Source organism: Nannobrachium achirus, assembly GCF_963921795.1.
Source record: "Nannobrachium achirus genome assembly, chromosome: 19".
NCBI lineage: Eukaryota > Metazoa > Chordata > Actinopteri > Myctophiformes > Myctophidae > Nannobrachium > Nannobrachium achirus.
The window spans coordinates 4,848,012-4,869,832 of NC_137826.1; the positions used below are offsets into that span (position 1 = coordinate 4,848,012).

The following is a 21,821-nucleotide window of genomic DNA, read 5'->3' on the forward strand; positions in this document are numbered from 1 at the left end:
CTAAGGATGAAGTTTGTAGTAGTTCCCTTAAACGATCATTTCCACAGGAGCTAACTGTTAGCAGCTAGATGTAAGGAGGATGAAGCGTTGCCATTCAGTTTCTGCGACAGAAACAAGCAAACAGGTCTATAAAAAAGTGTTGCCAGATCCTGTTTTTGCCAGCAAACAGGTCTATAAAAATAAAAAAACTGGCGAAGGTCAGTCAAACAGAAACGTTGTCTGATATTGTTTAAGAACAGTGGTTCTCAAACATTTTCATGCCAAGAGCAAGGACCCCAGATGTGTAATATAGTGTACAGAAAATCTTAAGGGTCTATTTGGCCTATTATTGTTGCTATTAACCATTATAACCAAATAACCTTGAAAATAATGAAGGGTAGACAATATTGCCACTATCTTATACGATATGATAATATATCGTATCGAGAATCGAATCGAATCATGACCTTAGAATATAAAGTTGAATTGAATTAATATATACAATGTCAATGTTGTGTAAGAGGAATCATTAAATATATAAATGCTCCTACAGTGACACTATAGAATAATTTATGGATTTCAAGCTGTGATCGATCGGTAATATCGGGATAGTCAGATATTGATTACACGCTGTGATCGATCGGTAATATCGGTATCGGCAGATATTGATTCCAGCTGATCGGTGATCGGTATCGGCCCCAAAAAACCTGATCGGAACATCTCTAATTTGTATAGCACTTTTCAACAACAAGGCTTTACATAACGAGTGCTTTACATAAAACGTTAGACATGAAGACATGCCTAAGCAAAAAAAATAATAAAAAAAACACTTAACGAAAAGCAGCGGACATTTAACCACTTGAACCCCAGAATCCCTATTCTGAGTGGAACAATAGCCAAACATACGATCTACAAGCTCACACGCTTGTAGATATAAAAGCAGTCCAAGTACAGAGACAACTCATGTCCAGTTTACTAAGTCTAAGCAAGTGCAACATGTTCTAAATAAATAAATATATACAGTGCAGAAGAAAAATTAAATAATGATAAACAATGACCTTGAATGTAACTTTTCCAAAGGTAATACTTGTCCCCTTTTCTAAATAATTGATTCTTTTTGAGGTTAGGTCAGCAGTGGCTGGAAGGAATTGTACTCGAGCTGTGCTTGGTAAGAAGTGAAATGCCTTGAGGCCCAGCCATTTGCGTGGTAAGAAAGTTAGTTTGTCGTGCATTAACAATTCAGCGCTCCAATAAGTGGCCTGGGGCAGAAAGCAGAAGACATAAAACAAGGTAGACCAAAAGCAGAGAATAACCAGGTGCTCAAGGGAGATAAAATCGTATAGTAAAAAAGAGTGTGAGTGGTGCTTCTAGGATCGGTGGGATTAAAACTTTGTAGAAAAAAGAGAGGAGATCCGAGCACTCGAGGAGTTTAAAATAAAACAAAGTTTATTGTCTAAAAACCTACATGTTTCGACCTTGCGGTCTTCGTCAGTTCTTTGCCCTGACGAAGACCGCAAGGTCGAAACATGTAGGTTTTTAGACAATAAACTTTGTTTTATTTTAAACTCCTCGAGTGCTCGGATCTCCTCTCTTTTTTCTACAAAACATAAAACAAGGTATTGACAAGATGTATGTTGGCAGATATCTCAGGCCGCCAGACGGCTGCTGCTATTGATCCACGCTGGGCAAATGTCTTGTTAAGGGAAACGTGGGGAAGAGGAGAGAGATCGTGATTTTTTTAAATCACCCCCAGAGAAAGCATTGCATGATTGAAAGACCCTCACACTTTTTCAAAAATACTGTATGTTAAAAAACGTAGCAGATGTACAAGCGTGGCACGAAGTGGCACGCTGTGAGCATGTAGATCGACACTAATAGCTCGCATGGTATTCACCTAACTATTCCTAACACAAATCCTTTTTTTTGTAATGTATTATGCCATTGGTAAATGATTCATGGTACATGGATATTATTCACTATGCAGTACTTACCTTTAAAACCTGAATCAGTGAAAAAATCTAAATGGCTGCACACACACGCGCGCACACACACACACACACACACACACACACACACACACACACACACACACTCACACTCACACTCACACTCTCTCACACACACACACACACACACACACACACACACACACACACACACACACACACAGATTGAAAGGGACTAATATAAATATTTATAATTGAAGGCTGTGTGATGAGCATCCCTTCACTTATGTGTGCACACACAGCATAGCAGAGTTGACAGTTTTGTTGAGTGAAAATTAGAAAATGAGTGAGTGTGTGTCCAGTTTCATAAGGTGACACACCATCACACACAGCCGCCTTAAATAATTGAAAGCATGCGTAGTGTTGAGTCTTATGCAAAAGAGAAAATTGCCATAGTAGATTATCATTGCACCATATTGGTCACAACATATAGTAATGACATAGTAATGTCTGGAAGGAAAATTGCAAATATTGATGTTCATCTTAGCGATTATTAGATAGATAACGTTTTCAATTAAATACATAATTGAGAAGCTAATTTATTTGCTTATATATCTTTATATGGTATTTAACTTTTTCATACCACTGAATCAACACAAAAAGATTCAAATTAATTTGAAAAAATTATCATTATATGCGGATCATATGCAATTGCTATATATGCAGTACAGTATGTATATAAATCTTTAGGTCTATTTCTCCCGCCTGACAGAAAGGAGATTCCAAGCCCCCAGCCAAGCCCTCCCACTGTACCGTCTACGTGGCCAAGAGTTACCCTCCATGGCAGCACAGCGCCTTGTCACTGCTAGGCAAATACTACAAGGTAAGGAACATGTCCACATCAGATGTCCAAGCAACCACGCACACGTTCCCTACTTCCGTTTCGTCAATAATTCCTACCAGAAAACCAATTGGTCAAAGCCTATCTTGCTTTACCTGGCGGTGCCAGCCTCTAATGGTTCTCAAACTTTTTCATGTCAAGGACCCCCAAATTGACACTTATTCGCCCGCAGACCCCCATTTTAAAAGATACGCCAGGGACCCTCATGAGAGAAGATTTTTACGGCACTAGCAGTGATTCTCAACCCTTTTAAAAACGAGGACACCTGCAGTTTGACATGCATTAGGCTAGGGACTCGCATTTAATGGCATTTCTATCTCTGGGACCCCAATTTATATTGTAAATGTCTTCCTCGTTTATCTGTATTTCTTTTTCATATTATGATGTACTGTTTATATTGTTACATTTGTATTTTATTTAAACTGCAGCTTTGAAAATTCCTTTGTGGATACAGATTCAATAGACCGTTTGTCAGCCTTCTGATTGGTCCCTGAGACTCCCTGACTGGCCAACCAGAAAAAATCATTCACTTTTTGCTATCGGGGGTGGAGCTGTGCAGTGGGAGAATGTTGTGTTGTGCTTTCAGCACGGTGCGCACTGTGGAACACGGCGAGCGTGCAGTACGGCCCCGCGCGACAATAGCGATTTCGATCATTATAATGAATAAGCTTCAACAGACTAGTTCAGGGGTCCTCAATAGGCGGACCGCGGTCCATGTCCGGACCGCGAGGCACCGCCGTCCGGACCCAGGACGAATTGTAGAAAAAAAATAAAAAAATGTTTCCACGTCTCGTTGTATTCATTCACTTCAGCTTCATTGCAAGCGCTGTGTGTGAGAGAACCAGCGACGCGCTGATTGGCTGATGCTGGCCACAGATTATTATGGGTTGTCATCTCTATGACAACGACACGCTGCTAGGCTGACTGTTAGCACCTGGGTCACTACAGTTCATTCAACAGACCACGGAAGTTTTCGGAGCTGCAGCCTGAGCCTGCAACACTAGTGCAACTATACGCAAATCAGTGGGGTTCATTCACGCACAGCATCAACGTGAATACGTTTGCAGGATTGTAATCTTCTCTCCAGAGAGTTTGTCGCGATCGACGTGCCTCGGTCGCCTCTGTCTTTCTGCATGGATATGCAGCAACGGCATCGAGCAAAGCTTGCTGCGAGCTACATGAAGTAGCCTGCTCGCTAGGAGCCGCTTCGTCTCCGATGCGTGGCCGCGAGACCTTGTTTTCAGATCGATATTCACGTTGTGACACAAGCATAAATTATTCGAAGATTATCCCAGTTTGTTAAAAGAAACCAGAGCGCAAAATATCTCTGCTCCACTTTGATTTACTACAATCTGTTCTCCCTTCTGCTGTTTCGTGTACTGGAAAAATCAAACCCAGTTTGAAGTGAGTGGTGGATCCAACCTGATGACCAAAAGGCTAAAATCTCCCCCATCCAAGGGGAATTCCCCTTTTAGGCTAGTGGCTAAGATGTTGTCTTTCCATGCAAGGACCTAAGACCCTTTTAATAAAGAAAAAAGACACACACACACACACTATATATATATATATATATATATATATATATATATATATATATATATATATATATATATATATATATAATTATTTATTTTTTTCCGGACCCGGACCTGTTTCAAAAACATATTTGTGGACCCTCAAGATTTGTATTTGAGGACCCCTGGACTAGTTCATATATATTTTAAATGGGCAGAATTACGAAAGCCAGCCTATTTTGTGAGTAGAACTATAGTCTGGCTGTCATCTTCCTACCCAAGATGCACTGAACTTTCTCTTTCTATTTCTCTCCTCTGCCTGATCCAGAGGATTAAACTAATTAAAACATATATTTTCGGGGGAAAATTACTGTTTTGCTATGTAACTACTGTACTTTTTTCTTCCCTTTTTATTAATATCACGTAGATGTTTTTCCTTTGTTACTTTAAATAGCTGTAATGAGGCTATGAAAAATCTTTTTCCCCCATCCACTTCCACTATAAAAGAATCTGCCAAGGTAAATTTGTTCTACCTAGTAACAAGAGCAAAATGGGGCGGGATTGACATACGGTCTATTACTGAAATTCTCTTTAGGAATGTGAATGTCTTGTTAAAATACAAGACAGGAAATTGACTAGAAAGCTAATTTTGCCCACTTGCCTTGTGTGCAGTGGTGTAAAGTAACTAAGTACATTTGCTTAAGTACAATTTTGATGTATTCGTACTTTACTTGAGTATTTCCAATTTCCAGTACTTTTACTTCCACTACATCTCAGAGACAAATATTTTACTTTTACTCCACTACATTTATTTGAACATTTTAGTTATTAGTTACTTTGTAGATCTTGATTATTATTACAAAACATACATTAACCACTTCAGCTCTGTATACATTTCGGCCATTTGGAAATATAGCCGATCTACAAGCCGATCTACTTGTAGATCTGCTAGTCTCAAAAGATTTTTACCCATTTGAAAACTTGAAATGGGACATTTTGCATAATGACTTTTACTCAAGTACTCAATTCCAGACATTTACTTGTAACAAAGTGTTTCTATATTGCAGTATTTTTTCTTTTACTCGGGTATAAATTGTGATAACTTTTCCCACCACTGCTTGTCTGTCTGTCTGTCTGTCTGCCTGCGTGGTTGCTCTCTCTTCAGAGTGACGGTGGAGTCCTTCCAGACAACAAGGTGATCTCCACTGAGCTGGGAGCGCTGCCGGAACTCAAGAAGTACATGAAGAGAGTCATGCCCTTCGTAGCTATGATCAAGGTAAGAGTGAAGGCAGAAGGGTGTGTGTGTGTATTAAAGTGTCTGTGTAGAGGTATAGCTTTGGCAAGTTGCCACTAGAGGTCCTGCTTTTTCTCCTGTTGCCTCGTCTCCTTCATTTTCCTTTAATATCATTTTCCTCTCCTTCCCTCTCTCGCTCCTCTCCTCCTTCCCGCTTCACTCCTCCTCTCTTCTCTCCTCTCCTGCCTCCCATCATTTCTACCCTGGACATTGGCTGTCGTTACATGTGGAATGTCGCAGTTTTGAGATCTGTGGAATAATGTTGCATTTAATTTATTGCACCCACAAAGTACCTGCCCTGTGTGCGCAGGAACTTTGTGGGTGCAATAAATTCTGTGTTTTAAACTCAAAGTTGATTTCTATTATGCCGCCATTATTTATCTTTCGTAGTTTTATTTAGGTCACCTTGCTTTTGTGCTCTTCATCTATTGGCAGTATGTATCATGCCCCAAAAGATAACTGCATGACCTTTGTCATTGTGATTTTGTCAGAGATGATAATAAAAACTAAAAAAAAAAAAACACTTGAAGCTGATGTAGAGGCAAAACCAAGTATTAAGTAGTAAGTATCTTTGGCAAAAACCCGCAAATTGCAAGAAAACAATCAATTCCCATTGTAAAGCCGAATCCACCTTCATAGGTAGATTTAAACTTCGAAGTCGGAGAAGATCATGAAAATAGCAAAAATAGATGATCTACAAGCTCAATGTTCTGCCAATCCACAGGAAATCTGCTGTCTTGCCAATGGCATGACATGTGAGGTTTTGAAATGGCACATCTGTAGATCCCTTGGGGATCCTGGTCAGCTGATGCATACTGTACTGTCAGTGTCACGTTGCTAACAGACAAAGCTCTGTAAAGATCTTAGTAGCCACAGGGCATTGCTCACATGTTAACTCATTTGCTGCCATTTAACAATACCTTCGTACTCTCATATGCCCCTGTCTCCATAGACTTCCATGTAATTCATAGTGCACGGATCATGCACATCCATGCCTAGATAATGCACCATGTGTGTCCACATTGCTCACAGCTTTCAAACAAAAAAATCCGAATGGAAATCCGTTCAGGCATTCATGAGATAGCAGCCATTATGTTTTCCTAAAATGTAAACAAAGATGGCTGCCATGTTTGAAAGATGGGGTTGCTATGGGGGTTAAACATGCAATTTCGCGATTGCTATCATGCCTACTACATTTTTTGGGGTCAAACTTTTTTTTTTTTTTTTTCAAAAACGGGAAATTCTCGAGTTCCTCGGGCATGGCACGGCCGTACATCGGGATTTTTTCGGGCTCCTCGGCCATAGCAGCAAATGAGTTAAAGGGAGTAGTTCACCCAAACAATCTATAATTTTCTATCTCTTACACACCCCATGAAGCCTTGAAAAAAGCCAACCTAAGTCTACACAGATGTTTGTTTTAATTATTTAAGCCGGCTGTGTGTGATGGTGTGTCACCTTATAAAACTAGACTCATTTGACAAGAAAACTGTCAACTCTACTCTGGGTGTGCACACATTTCCTCAGATAAGTGACGGGATGCGTTAAGGACTCATCACACTACCGTCAATTATATATGTTTTACTGTGTGTGTGTGTGTGTGTGTGTGTGGGGGGGTGTGTGTGTGTGTGTGTGTGTGTGTGTGTGTGTGTGTTGCTGTTTTACCCACCATCTGGGGACTAAAAACTGTTAACACAGTCACATTCTGGGGAACTACCTACTTTGTGGGGACAAAAAGTTGGTCCCCACAAGGAAAAGGGTTAAGTTTAGGGTTAGGGGTTAGGGTTAGGTTTAGGGTTATGGTTAGGGGTTAGGTTTAGGGATAGAGGTTAGAGGTTAGGGTAAGGCCACAGAAAATGAATGGAAGTCTATGTAATGTCCCCACAAGGTAGGTGACTCTTTGACTTACTGACCGGAGACTCCGCCGCTCATCAAATTATTGGCTTAAGAATGTGACAAAAACAAAGAAATCATCTCCATGGTATTCACATAATTATACCTAACACAGGGTTTGGAATATGTTCTAATGTATTATGCCGTTGGTAAATGATGCGTGGTACAGTACATGGATATTATTCACTATACTTCCCTTTAAAACCTGAATCTGTTCAAAAATCAATCAAATCATCTAAGCCAAATCAAGTATAATTGAAGGCAGTGTCAGATAGATTGATTGATTTTCGTGGTGAACTACTACTGTCTTTAACTGTCTATCACACGGTGACAATCAAACTAAAAGAAGGCTAACAAATACCGAATGAATAATAGATGAGCCCAGTGATGGCCCAGCGGTCGGTTGTCAGGTCTTTTTGTCTCTCCCCGGTTGGTGTTCCTGTTGACTTGTTTCAGTTTGTAGATGAAAGCTTTGGTCTGATAAGGACTGTGATTGAGTGTTGTTTGTCCAAAATCCCCCCAAAAAAGAATCTCTGCGGGATGGTGGGCGGTTTAGTCGTCCTCTGTCCTCTGCTGTCAACTGTGGGAGTAAATAATGACAGCGTGGGTTTATTGTAGGGCTGTCACGATATGACATTTTACATGACGATTAATTGTCACTCAAATAATTGCGATTAACGATTTTATTGTGTTTTTGTCGTTGACAATTACATTTCTTTTTGGCTTGTAGGCTTTGAAGATGCACATGTCAGATATGACACATAACCTAAATACATAAAGAAATTACTGACATATTTGACAACTTACTACTTAAAAAATAAAATTGATAGTGGAAATAGCCGATCTACAAGCCCACAACGCGTCGCATCGCGACGCGTTGTGAGCTTGTAGATCTGCTATTTCCACTATTTCTGAAAATGTATGAAAACCTTTCAACATTCACGATTATAACAAAATATTTGCGATTATGTCAAATAATTGCGATTAGACGATTATGTAATAATTGTGACAGCCCTAGTTTATTGTGTTGTTGTGCGGGAATCAGACGATTCGTGTCCTTAGTCCTTATTCATGCATGTGGTCACCAAGTGACTCGCTTGCTCAATCACTCTCATCTACTTAGTAATCAGAAAACAACGCATTTCCCCAGTGATTCAGGCAGTGAATCGCTTAAAGTGTACACACACACACACACACACACTTACACACCATATTTCCAAAACTGTTAATATTCAGGATTTAAGTAAATAAAAATCACACCCAATGTGAAGTGAGCGGTGGTCGTGCTTGCATAACGTCTTCAATTGGTAATTGGTGATGTAATACAGGCTACACACACACACACACACACACACACATTGCTATGGCAAAACGCTGAGGAAAACACATTGCCATGGCAAAACGCTGAGGAAAAAGACTAGGATATAAGTCTAGGATGTAATTGGTGATGTAATGTGACTACACACACACACACACACACACACACACACACACACACACACACACACACACATATTGCGATGGCAAAACGCTGAGGAAAAGTGGCTACAGACACACGCACAGCCACTCTTAGGAGCGGTTTACCACCGCTCAAAAATAGCGACATACAATCAGCAGGGTAATACATCAATACAATAAGCAAGGTAGTACATCAACACCAACACATCAATTGTACAGTTTACTTGGAGCTGGTGTACTTTGTGACAGCCTTGGTGCCCTCAGACACGGCGTGCTTGGCCAGCTCACCGGGGAGCAGCAGGCGGACGGCGGTCTGAATCTCCCTGGATGAGACGGTGGAACGCTTGTTGTAGTCATAGACTGTATAAAAGATATGGACAAAGCGAAGCCATTGGTTTCTATGTAGCGCAAATGACACAATATTGGTCCTTGTCATGGGTGTTGCCATCATAGATTGTAAAGGCACCAGAGGATGCTATTGGCCGCCAACGGTCACGTGCAACCGCAGGGATACATGGGAGAATGTGGTTGGAGCCTCCCGAAATACAGCACGTGAAGAAGAACACAGTCGGCTGGTATCAGCTTAGTTGGCCACGCCTCCCGCAACTTTATCATCCTTTTTAACATAAATGGACCTTATTTTCACAAAACGCATATCATCGTGATTGAAAGGCAATTTTTAACTAGCGATAGGAACCATAAAGTATTTTAGAAAATGTTAATTAAGGTTAGAAAACGAAAGTGGAAAATGAATGGGGTCCAATGGAGAACAATTCTTTTTGCGATCGGCCGGGGGGGGAAAACAGTGCAACTAGCGGCCAATCATAGGAAGTTTGAGTTCCGTATTGGAGTCATTTTAAATCGGCAGAACTATGCCCCTGGTTGTAGTGAGCTACGTTGTAATGATGGTGTCGACCTTAACCTGGCTGTGATCCACAGGAGAACCTGGAGAAGAGCGGAGCCAGGGTTCTGGACCTGCAGCTGGAGTTTGACGAGGCTGACGTGCTGGAGAAGAACCTGGTGTATCTCACCAACTCCCTGGAGGTACGTTGAAGAGCGATCAAGTCCACAACGGAGGCAGAGGCAGTTCAAGTGCACATCGTGACAGTTTATTGGAGGGTTCGTTACAGTTGTGGGGTTTGGGGTGGGGGGAAAGCAAACTCAATAAACATCAAATCTGAAACGTCTGTGGAGAAATTAATGGGATTTCTATCCGTGGAAACTATGCAGGTGAAACACTAAGCCAGTGTTCCCCAATAGGCGGCCCGCGGGCCATTTGCGGCCCACGGGGGGCTACTGTCTGGCCCACACCAACCCCAGTAATAACGGTGGTATAAGAGCAGCCACAACACTAGTATATCGTCATTGTTGGGTGAAAATCTCGTATCTCCAAATTTGTACGTTCTTTCGCAAATAATACAAGGCCGTCGCACAAAAGTAGTGAAAACAGCAGATCTAAGAGCACACAACGCCTCGCACCGCGAGGCGTTGTGTGCTTGTAGATTGGCTGTTTTCACTAGTTTAAATAATTTTAAAAATGATAAATGCAAACGAATGGTTTTGGACATACAAGATTTTCACCCGACAACGACGATATCTGAACTGTCGCTGGAGTAGCGGGAACGCCGCCGTCGCCCCCTGCAATGTTGTGGCCCTCGGCTTGGTACCCTAGACATAATTCAGCCCTTGGGGAAAACTAAGTGGGGAACCCTGCACTAAGCCATTGATGAACCCGGGTCAATGAAGTATACTGTATGTATAGTGTTAAGTGGTTAATCTATCCATGCCAAACTTTGCACACACATTCCTTGGCTGGCAAACCACAACCTCCGCCCCTGATTTCTCACATGGCCCCTCTTCTAGCGCCACCATGAGGTTGCTTTTTGCAGACAACATTATGCGACCTTACGGTCGCTTATCTCCCGATTAGAGAGTCTTACTGGTGTTAAGTGGTTAATAAAATATGGTTTAGCCTTGGCACCCATGTTGTAGATCTGCCACGGTCCAGAGAGGAACCACATTTTTCCCCCTCGTTTTTGGGTTTGGTTTTGGCTAAATCTCGGTAACTACCGGTAGTTAAACCCTTACTGTCCCCATTCTGGGCATGTCATAATAGATGAACGTTTAGCAAAAATAGGCAAACAAATATGGCAACAAATAGCAGAACTCTTCGCCGAAAATAGCAGATATAAATGCTCACAACTCATCCCGGCGAAGAGATTTGATTTAGGGGAGGAAGAAGGAGGGGGGACCCCCAAGTATAGACCCCTGGGGGACCCCCGGTCAACGAAGTATATAGAGTGGTAAATGAACCCCTCAGTCTAGTCTCGAGGAAAACGTGCATCAGACCAATAAACTGGAAGCAATTTCTGTGTTTCTCTCTCTGGAGAGGGGTTCTTATTACAGTGTTCTTTGTTGTGGTCCAGAATGAATGAATGTGTGTTTGTTTTCCTCTCTGACAGCTGGATCAGATCGACGTGCAGCCTGCGTCCGAGGCTGATGACAAGGTGAAGGAGGACTGTTGCCCCGGGAAACCCTTCAGTGTGTTCAGATCAGAGGTAGGAGCTTTTGTCTTAACTGTCACATGCGTATGTACACACCAGGGACGTGCAGAGAATGTTAGAGAGGCAGGGGCTGAAATGTCTAAAAGGGCCTTTTGGTGGCAATATCGAAAATAGCAGACCTCCAAGCTCACATCTTGAAGGTCGGCTATGTTTGGTGCTTGATACCACACTGCATAATCAAGTCAATACTGGAGTTGCGGCGTAGCGGCATGGATTTCTACACAGAGAAGGCAATTCTTTCAAATGCTGCGTTCAAGTTCAGGACAGTTTGGATACGGAATTCTCTTGAATGCTGCCTTCAGGTATGGCATGGAAAGAGGGCATTTGCATTTCTTTCACCATAGTAAAAACTGCATTTATGGTCTGGAGAGGGCACTTTTTACAACGGATAAAAGGGCAGGGGCTCAACGTGTCAATGTGTGCACGTGGTTGGTGTACACACGCACACACACACATGCACAGGTGTTTTAAAACTGCCCACAAGGTCATTTCCAGGTACACACACTACTTTAGCAAGTATATATGTAACCCACCCACTTCTTGTAAAAGCATTCTGTATTCTTGTCCCTGCGACAGCCACCCAGTGGAAAGTTTTGTGTGTCTGACTGCAGCTAAGTGTGTACCTGACAAACGGTTTATTTTTAACCGTGTGTGTCTGTCTGTCCATGCACCATCTCTGCAGTAGTGTCGACGTGTCCATGACTAACGACCACGAGATGAACTGTTGTTCAAGAAGTCTTACCTTTTTATGCTGTGCATATTTCTCTCACTTTCTCAAGTGAAGTTAATGTTCAACATGATGCATAAATGTGTATAAAAACATACAATGAAATACTCCGGCTCTCTCTGATACACCATCCCAAAATGAACTACAGACCTACCTAGACTATGTACTCCACACCTATTCAATTGGCGCCCAGAAGCAACCTCCGAGGGATATAATAGGCTATTTTAATAGATATTTTAATTGTAAAAAGATTTCATTTGGAATAAAGGAAACGTGTTAATACTTAATAGCAATTTTACTATAAGACCTAAATGGTCTAAAATCCGTAAGCAGGTAGAAATTTCCCTCCAAACTCTGTGTCGTATCTATTTTTGAAAAAGGTTTGGCCTATAATGACCTGCCCCGAGCAGTCAGGTTGCCAAAGCCTGTCAGAACACTCTCTGTCTCTCATTCTGTGTGTAGGGATGGGACCATATGAAAATGTCATATCACTATTAGGGGTGGGCAATATGGTGATAATTATCGTTGAGACGATACAATGTCTCCACGATATGCCTTTTCAGAGGTATCGTGCAATTCACCGTTTGTCAGCCTTCTGATTGGTCCCTGAGACTCCCTGACTGGCCAACCAGAAAAAAACATTCACTTTTTGCTATCGGGGGTGGAGTTTGTGCAGTGGAGAATGTTGCTTCAGGCTTTCAACAACTGTCCGCTCTGCGCGACACAGTGTTCGTCCAGTACGGCCGCGGGCGGTGATAGCGATCTCGCTCATCATAATGAATAAGCTTCAACAAACTAGTTCACATGGACCTTATCAATGTAACTAAGAGTTACGATTGGGTACATATATTTTAAATGGGCAGAATTACAAAAAGCCAGCCTATTATGTGAGGAGAACTATAATCTGTCTCTCCTCTTCCTACCCAAGATGCAATGCGCTTTCTCTTTCTATTTCTATTCTCTCTCTGATCCAGAGGATTAAACTAATTAAAACATATATTTTCGGGGAAACCCCCTGTTTTGCAATGTAACTACTGTACCTTTGTCTTCCCTTTTTATTAATATCACCTAGATGTTTTTCCTTTGGTACTTTATATAGCTGTAATGAGGCTATGAAAAAATAAAAAAATCCCATTCACTGCCACTATAAAAACAATCTGCCCAGGGTCAAATGTCCCACCATAGTAACAGGGCAGAATGGGGCGGGATTTGCAAAAGCCTGAATTGAGGGAGCCTTGTAAAAAATCCTGTTGAATCGTTAATACAGAGATTCATTGCAGAATTCAATTTAAACCTGCATTTTGGTCTAAATCAGTAGCTCTCAAACTTTAAAATGTCAAGGTCTCCACTTAACTCTGACAGTATACAAATGAAACCAAATGGACCCGTAAGGGTCCATTTGGTTTAATTTGTATACTGTCAGAGTTACATACTTGTAAAGTTCAAATTAGACCTCCCAAAAAGAACCCAGCGAGTCTAGTTTTTGTCAAGTAACTTGAAAAATAACCATAAAAACCAATGTGAAAAAGAATCGTGATAAAATCGTTTATCGTGATACAGCTTGGGAAAATATCGTGATATTGTATTTTTCCATATTGCCCACCCCTAATCACGATTATTGTGACCAAAGAAATTGCGATTTTTGGGGCGGAACATTTGCCAAAATTAGCCGATCTACAAGCTCACAACGCGTCGCAACGCGAGCTTGTAGATCAGCTATTTTCTAATAAGAGATTTGGTAGAGAGTGAAAAAAAGACTGTATCAAGTACGTATGGTTCACCAATAGAGGGTTTAAATGGTACTGGATATGCAGCTCGGCAAATAAAAGGTGAATTGATCCCAGTGCATGACGGAGGACGATTCCATGATAAATTTAAATCTCCACGATACGATTATCTCGAGTGTTTTTATCACGATAAACGATAACATCGCTTATCGTCCCATCCCTATCTGTGTGTCTCCCTGACTCTGTCTCTCTCTCTCTCTCTCTCTCTAGCCTGGTGTGTCCGTGTCCTTCATCAACCCACAGCCGTTCAACGGCCTGTTTTCCACCAGGGTTGACATCCGGCAAGGGGACGACAGAGACGGCGTCATTCGCCGACTAGCCAAAGTCAACAGACTCATAAAAGGTCAGTAGTAGTGGTAAGGAAGGACGGTGCGTTCGTCCCCGTGGTCCCTGTAACGTGACCACGCTTACGCCCCGATTTTATGAAGCCGGTGTCCCTGGGTCGTGGCTCATTTAATCTCAATCATTGTATTCGCCGACTGCAATAAACAACGCGCCGGAAATGGTCCCTCGTTGCGAAATCTCTGGGGCAAGAACAGTGTCTTGGACTCGCACGCACACACACACACACACACACACACACACACACACACACACACACACACACACACACACACACACACACAGTGCTGTGAATTCATTGTTACTTAATTATTCCTTAATGACGCAATTCCACAGCCTACAGCACCTCTTGTGTTTTCCGTCCTTAGTGAAACAGTTCATGTTGGCGAATCACTGCGCTGTTTAAAGATGCTTGTCCTTCTGACCTGCGTTCTTAACTAGCTTTCGCTTCTGTCCTCCGTCATCCTTCGCTCTGTCTCTCTACCCCTCTTTCCTTCACCTCCGCTTCCCTCCCTCTTGCCTTCAAAGCATCTGTGTAATTTTAGATGTTTGCGTCGGATATTCAAAAATAGCTCTTACTAGGGCATATTCTACAGGACTGGCCAAACTGGCCAAACTGTCAAATATTAAGTAAGCAAGAGGCGAACATTGTGAAAATAGCAGATCTACATGCTCACAACGCCTCGCAGCGCGAGGCGTTGTGAGCATGTAGATCTGCTATTTTCACAATAATTATCTGCTGAACCGAGTCACATTAAATGTAATACCTACATCTCATTCTTATGACTTCCTATCTAGCCAAGCTTTATAAACTATATATTTAACAGTTCTGCTGCCGTTGACAATCCTCACCGTCATTGAAATGGTTAAAATCATGGTGCCGTTGACGGTGAGGACTGTCAATCTTACTGTATTTACAGTAAAAGTATTATTACTTACAGTACGACGCTCCGGTCCCGCCCGCATCGGTAATGTCCGCGATTTGTTTACAACGCACGTCGGGCGTGCACGCGAAGTGAACGTCCTCCATAGTAAATCCATTGAGAGGCCCATAAAGAGACTTCATTTACTCAAAAAGAGACATTTTGATACAAAGGGTGGTCTGCATACTGTACACAATACACTCGGCTGGGCGCAGCCATGTTTCTCTTCTGGGCCCACACTGTCATGTGACTAGATGACGTAATCGTTGCCGTCAAGTGATAATCCAAAAAAACTAAAACAACCCCCTTCCGGCCCTTCAAAATAATAGCGGAGGCCTACGGAGAAAGCGGCGCGGCACCAAGGCACCAAGCATCCCTTCAGATTAAAAGGCAGTAGTTTTGTTAAAGAGAGAAAAAAATAAGCGAATTTTCGACTTGGGTGAACAACCCAAGTCGAACTAGTCGAATAGTCGAATAGTGACTTTGATATTCAAATATTCGAATATTTGGTGAATGCCCTAGCTCTTACTCTTCCCTTCAAATGTCAATTTCTAACTCTTTTCACCCAATTTTCTGTCTTTCTCCCCGTCTCTCTGCTATTCTCTGTCTCTCCCTCCCTCCCTCTACATCTTTCTTTCTCTTTCTCTCTGCCGTTCATTTGACACACGCTCTCTCCCTGTCCTCCTCCAGACCTGTCCAGGGTGAAGTTGATGCGTTACGAGGACCCCGTCCTGGGTCCCCGGCGGGTTCCTATTCTGGGCCGCGAGGAGGAAGGCAAGCTGCCCGTCTCGGACAAGTCGGTGTTCAGCATCAACCTGGAGGAGAAGCGGGTCACCGTGGCTGACAACGGCCTCAGCGTGGACATCGGAGACTCTCTGGTGTACCTTCTCCTCCAGTAGAAACAACGCGGCACTCTGCAGCCGGGCCAGCAGAAAAGCACACGTCTCCACGACGACACGGAGGCGCTTTATGTCATTTCTTTGGAACCATTCAGGCCTAGAATTATTGAATGCTTTAACTATTGAAAAATAGCAGATCTACAAGTCACTGCGAGCTTGTAGATCTGCTATTGTAGATCTGCTATTAAAAAAAAAAAAAAAGTCTTTGAATACCTTTGACCTTCCTCTAAAATCAGTGGTTCTGAAACTTGTTCATGTCAGGGACCCCCAAAATTACATGTATTTGGCCACGGACCCCCATCTCAAAATATGTTGTTCCAGGGACCAACCAGAAGCAAATATTTGAGTTACAAAGATATATTCAAAGACTAGCAAAAAAAAAAAATCAGATTTTTCAAAAATAGCAGATCTACAAGCTCGCAGCGCGGCACTCGGTGCCGCGCTGTGAGCTTGTATATCTGCTATTTTTCAATAGTTAAAGCATTCAATAATTCTAGGCCCAAATGGGTTTTAAGGGTGATTTATACTTCGTTGCATGCTGGCGTGGCGACACGGCGCACAACCAAGTATAAACTCGGGCTTCACCATCCGCTGCCAAACACACTGAGGTTTATCAGTTTTACAGTCTGTCCTTATTTCTGTGTTTGAATATTTCAAGTTTTCCCCAACATGGCCTCAGTTAATGCCGGAAGAACCAGACGTATATGGGACCTATTAATGTGCGAGCCTGGGATCGCTTCCAAATTCGGGCTTCTGATCCGGTCGGGAGCGGACGGCGTCCTACGTCATTTTGTAGTCAAAACGGACTACACTTTGGCCGGATGATAGGCCTGGATGGCACACCAAACCGGATGGCACGCTTCTGTAGTCTCGCGTGGCCAGACTGTTGACTGTGGAACAGTTGACTACTTCTTCTGTCATCCGGTCTGTGATGCCATCCGGTCTAAACCGGATCAGACGGCCCGTTGTAAACGAATACCAGGCTTTCCTCCGAAAAAGCCTGGTGACGCGAGATTATTAAAGGGGAAGACCACCCATTTTCAATATTGTACTATGTCATTAATATACCTTAGAGGAGTTGTGTGGAAATAGAAAAAAAGGGTTCGTAAAGTGGTTGTAAAGTACAACGTGATGACATCACACCGTTGTACTTTACAATACAAACCCCAAAATCAATCTTCCAGTTCTAGGCAACACAGAAGGGGGGGAACTTTTTTTTCTATTTCCACACAACTCCTCTAAGTTGTATTAATGACATAGTTCAATATTGAAAATGGGTGGTCTTCCCCTTTAATGTACTTAATTAGACCTTAGCAACATGTTCAATTTGATACTCGGCTTTGTATGCGATAAAGCAGAGGACATCTGGGGTGTTTTAAGAGTCGGATACATCAGGCTCATGTTGACTGCTAGATAAACCGTGAGGTGCGACTGCGAAACGTTTCTTTTTGCATTTGGGGTCCCCTTCCGTTTTAGTTTGCCTTTTCTTTTTGGTTCTTTCTGTCCCCGGTCACACAGAGAAAACAAAACTTCTCAGTGTGTTTCTGTCTGCTCATCTCGACTCCAGATAAAGTGCAAGCTCGGCAAAGCCAGAGCATTTCATTTTTGTCCGGCCTTTTTTTTTTTTGGCCCTCTGGGAAATTAAATGAGCTTTCAGCGAGCGTCTGCTCCGACTTGTTAACCCATTTAAAACGGGTACACTATATCGTGTATCATTATTTTGTGCTTTAACTATTGAAAAATAGCAGATATACAAGCTCGCAAGCGCGGCACCGAGTGCCGCGCTGTAGATCTTGTAGATCTGCTATTTTTGAAAAATCTTGAAAATTCGTCTTTTGAATCCTTCTGAGGTTTTTTGAAAAACCCATGTTACTATGTCAGCAATCTGGCCAGCCATCGTCAAAGAAAAGGTCCTTATCACTTAAATGGAGCTCAGTTTGTTCTTGAGAGACTACTATGTCAGTGGTTCTGAAACCTTTTCACGTGAAGGACCCCCAAAATGATGTGTATTTGGCCACGGACCCCCCATCTAAAAAAATATTGAGTTCCTCTTTCTCTCTTTTTAGTTCCTCTTCCGCTTTGAAAATACATATATTGGAAGATTTGCACACATTTTCACGTCTTTTTCAGAAAATAGCAGATCTACAAGCTCGCAGCGCGGCACTCGGTGCCGCGCTGTGAGCTTGTATATCTGCTATTTTTCACTGGTTAAGGCATTCAATAATTCTAGGCCTGAATGGGTTTTAAGGAGAAAAGATCAAAAGAAATAGATCGTTGTCCCTTTGCCCGACCTGTCATCCTGCGTTGCTGTTGGCTAGCCCTCGCCTGCGGGGTCGGCGCTCTTGATTACTCATGTTAAAACGTCTGCTGTTGTTTTGTTACATCGGGGAGTGTTTTTCGCCCTAATGTTTGGCGGAGAAACGCGTGCCGGACAGCTTTTCTATTTTGTAGCAGTGGTTGACAGTTCGTCTGGATTGTGCTTTTTTTCAAGGAAATAATAATAATAAAAAAAAAAAAAAAAACTATGAAACATTCTGTCTCTGTTTACCTGTTCTGCTCAGTTTCTTTCCAGAATATTAAACAAGCAGAGCGTCGCCCCACAAGAAGGGAAGTCTCCTTTTGCACAAAGTATTGCATTGCAAGATGAGGGCGCCAGATCCCTTTTAGTCACACCCTACCACTACATCCTGTTCATCCACAGAGCATTGATTCTAGTTGTTTTCTCCATTAGATTAAAGTGTTTTCTTTTCAGTTTTTTTCAACTTTTATTACTTGTCAAAATACATTGTATTTGTCTGCCTCATCTTTTTACCATCCCAAGTAATAAAAGTTGAAAAAAGTGAAGAGAAATCTAATGGAGAAAACAATGAGAGTCAATGCTCTGTGGATGAACAGGATGTAGTGGTAGGGTGTGACTAAAAGGGATCTGGCGCCCTCTATCTTGCAATGCAAAAGGAGAAGACCTGCATCAGATGTCAGTAAGGTTTTGTAGTCATGGTGGGGCCCCTTGTTTTGTGAAAGGCGAGATGTTGCAATGAAAACGGTGCCCTGACAAGAAGCGCCAACTAAGGCCCTGTCCTAATACAGCACGAATATTCTAAAGCAGTGTTTCTCAAACTTTCAAATTTCAAGGTCACCCCTTAACTCTGACAGTGTACAAATGGACCATGGATGTAACGGGTCCATTTGGTTCCATTTTTACACTGTCAGAGTTACACACTTGTAAGGTTCAATTTAGGCCCCCCTAAAGGAACCCACACAGTCCCTGGAATCCACTTTGAGAACCACTGTTCTAAAGAATTCTGCCCATACATAGACAAGCAGGTGGAATGTCGGTTGATCCATCCACCGCAGATTCTTACGAGCGGTGGTCACACCGTCTCCTATACGTGGCCGTGTGTGTGGGTATGCGTGCGTGTCTGTATGTAGCCTGAGTCTGTATGTAGCCTGCACTACCTTTTCTGACCACACATGTTAAGGGAGGGGCGCTGTTGTTCAGGTCAGGCACACACACACACACACACATGCAGCCTCCACCGCTCAGTTCACACAAGTGTGATTTTTTGTTTTACTTTACACATTTTTTACTTCATTTATGCATTATACTTTGCGATTTAGATTTACAATGCAAATGAAATTTAGATTTTTATAGGTTAAGATAAGAATATATTGATGGGGGTGTCATAAAGTGCCCTGCAGTACAGACGTGCCTAACCTTGATGTTGATGCATGGGCACATAAACCTTCCTGCAATTTCTTTTGCTTGCGTTGGTGATGGAAACGCATAGCCTACTGTTGTAAAGCCTAAATCCAGTTTTGTGCCTGAACGCGTTCAATGAACGATCATTCACAAACCCGTTCATATTTTGGGCGACCGTGAATGGACCGTTCTTTATTTTCGCTTGATGAACGTTGTTGAATGCGCTCATTCTGCCGTTTGGGAACGTCACTCGTTCTCGTTAGCTCGTTTGTGCCGTGCCTGCACTCATCTTTGTATTCACTTTGTATGTAATCGTGCCACTCAAACACATCTTGGCTTTACAGTTAATGTTTATTTAGCGTCGGGCAGCGCTGTGTGTGCACAGTGCCTATAGCCTCCTCGTCCAACAGTAACACACATGTTCCAAGTAAAGGCTGACATGCTGCACTGCCTAAATCCAACAGGGTTCCCACACATCTTTACCAATTCATTTCCAAAACTTTTCCAAGACTTTTCCAGAATATTTAACCCGATTTCCAGGACTATATAACAATAATTCAGCTCAATAACGAGTCGCTTTGATTGATTGATTGATTGATTGAAGACTTTATTAGAAGTTTGCATAGGAAAAGGTACAGTTTCATGACGGTACAGTTCACTGGTACAAGGTCTACTAAAAGGAGATCCATGAAAAGACTAAGCTTATTTCCACTGGAAACCATTGAAGTATCTCATATAACATTGAATGACAGACAAATAGAACACAGTACTATGCAGTAGATATGTAAAGAAAAAAAAAAAAAAAGACAGTAAGTCTAAAACAAACAGTATATACAAAGAAGGGGCAGGGGAGGGTAGGGTTGGGCTAGGTTCATTTTTTACCAGTTGCGAACGGCTGCTGCCTGTAAGTGGTTTTTCAGGGCAATTTTAAAGGATGCTAGTGATCCACACTCCTTACTCCTATGTGCAAATAATCATATTTGAACTGGGGACCCCGGCACCCTGACGAGCACTAAGAGTAGAGGAATTTTGTATAACACGGTTTTATTGTGAAAATAGCCGATCTACATGCTCACAACGCCTCGCAAACGCGAGGCGTTGTGGGCATGTAGATCGTCTATTTTCACAATTTCTGCCTCTAATATGAGACAATTTGGCCAATGTTTAATATGTAATTTCAGAGGTGTTAACAAAATCAATAACCAAAGACAATGCATAGCTATTTTTTCCAGGACCTTCCAGGACCCTTGATCAATTCCAAAACTTTTCCAGTACTGGAAAAATATTTTTCTAATTTCAAAATATTTCCAGGAATTTCATGACCGTGGGAACCCTGATCCAAGCAAACTTTATACAATTACAAAACGCGTCTCGGACAGTCTTTTTAAATATCACCAATTCAACATGTTTTTTTTTGTTGTTGTTTTGTTTTGTATTTCCACGTTTGAACTCCACTGTTGTGTCAGAGTACAGGAAATGGAAGGGGAACTATTTTGTCCTTGGGCAGCTGGTTCCTGCCTAATTTATTTAAAATGGCTTTGCTTGTCAGAACAAATCTACAAGCTAGCAATTGCGTCGCAAAGCTTTTATAGCGTATCTGTTCTTTCTGACAAGTGACACCCTCCAGCGATGTAAACATTTCAATCTTAAGCCTCATGCATTGACTGGGTGTGTTGCCACACTGATTAGTTTGGCATTTCAGTTCAATAGATTGATTCAACAGAGACACGTTGTCTATAATTATTTATTTCATTCGTTACCTAAATCAACCCATATGGGTTCATTTACATCCAATGTGGCAACTGAGCATGTTCTTTTTGCTCTCATCCCGTTTGAATTTAAATTGTTTGTTTCACATTGAAAATGCAATCACATAAACACCAAGAACAATAACATA

The 21,821-nt window shown here is 42.1% G+C and overlaps 1 protein-coding gene across 1 annotated transcript in view; it reads left to right on the plus strand.

Annotated features, from left to right (window-relative positions):
- Nucleotides 1–16,578, plus strand: part of lars1b (leucyl-tRNA synthetase 1b) — a 71,774-nt gene extending 55,196 nt beyond the window's left edge. The window contains exons 27-32 of the mRNA XM_080748506.1: nt 2,698–2,808; nt 5,506–5,616; nt 9,922–10,026; nt 11,445–11,540; nt 14,271–14,403; nt 16,016–16,578. Coding sequence (XP_080604632.1) covers nt 2,698–2,808; nt 5,506–5,616; nt 9,922–10,026; nt 11,445–11,540; nt 14,271–14,403; nt 16,016–16,224 — 765 coding nt within the window. The 3' untranslated portion in view covers nt 16,225–16,578. The remainder of the gene's footprint in view (nt 1–2,697; nt 2,809–5,505; nt 5,617–9,921; nt 10,027–11,444; nt 11,541–14,270; nt 14,404–16,015) is intronic.
- Nucleotides 16,579–21,821: the final 5,243 nt, after the last annotated feature.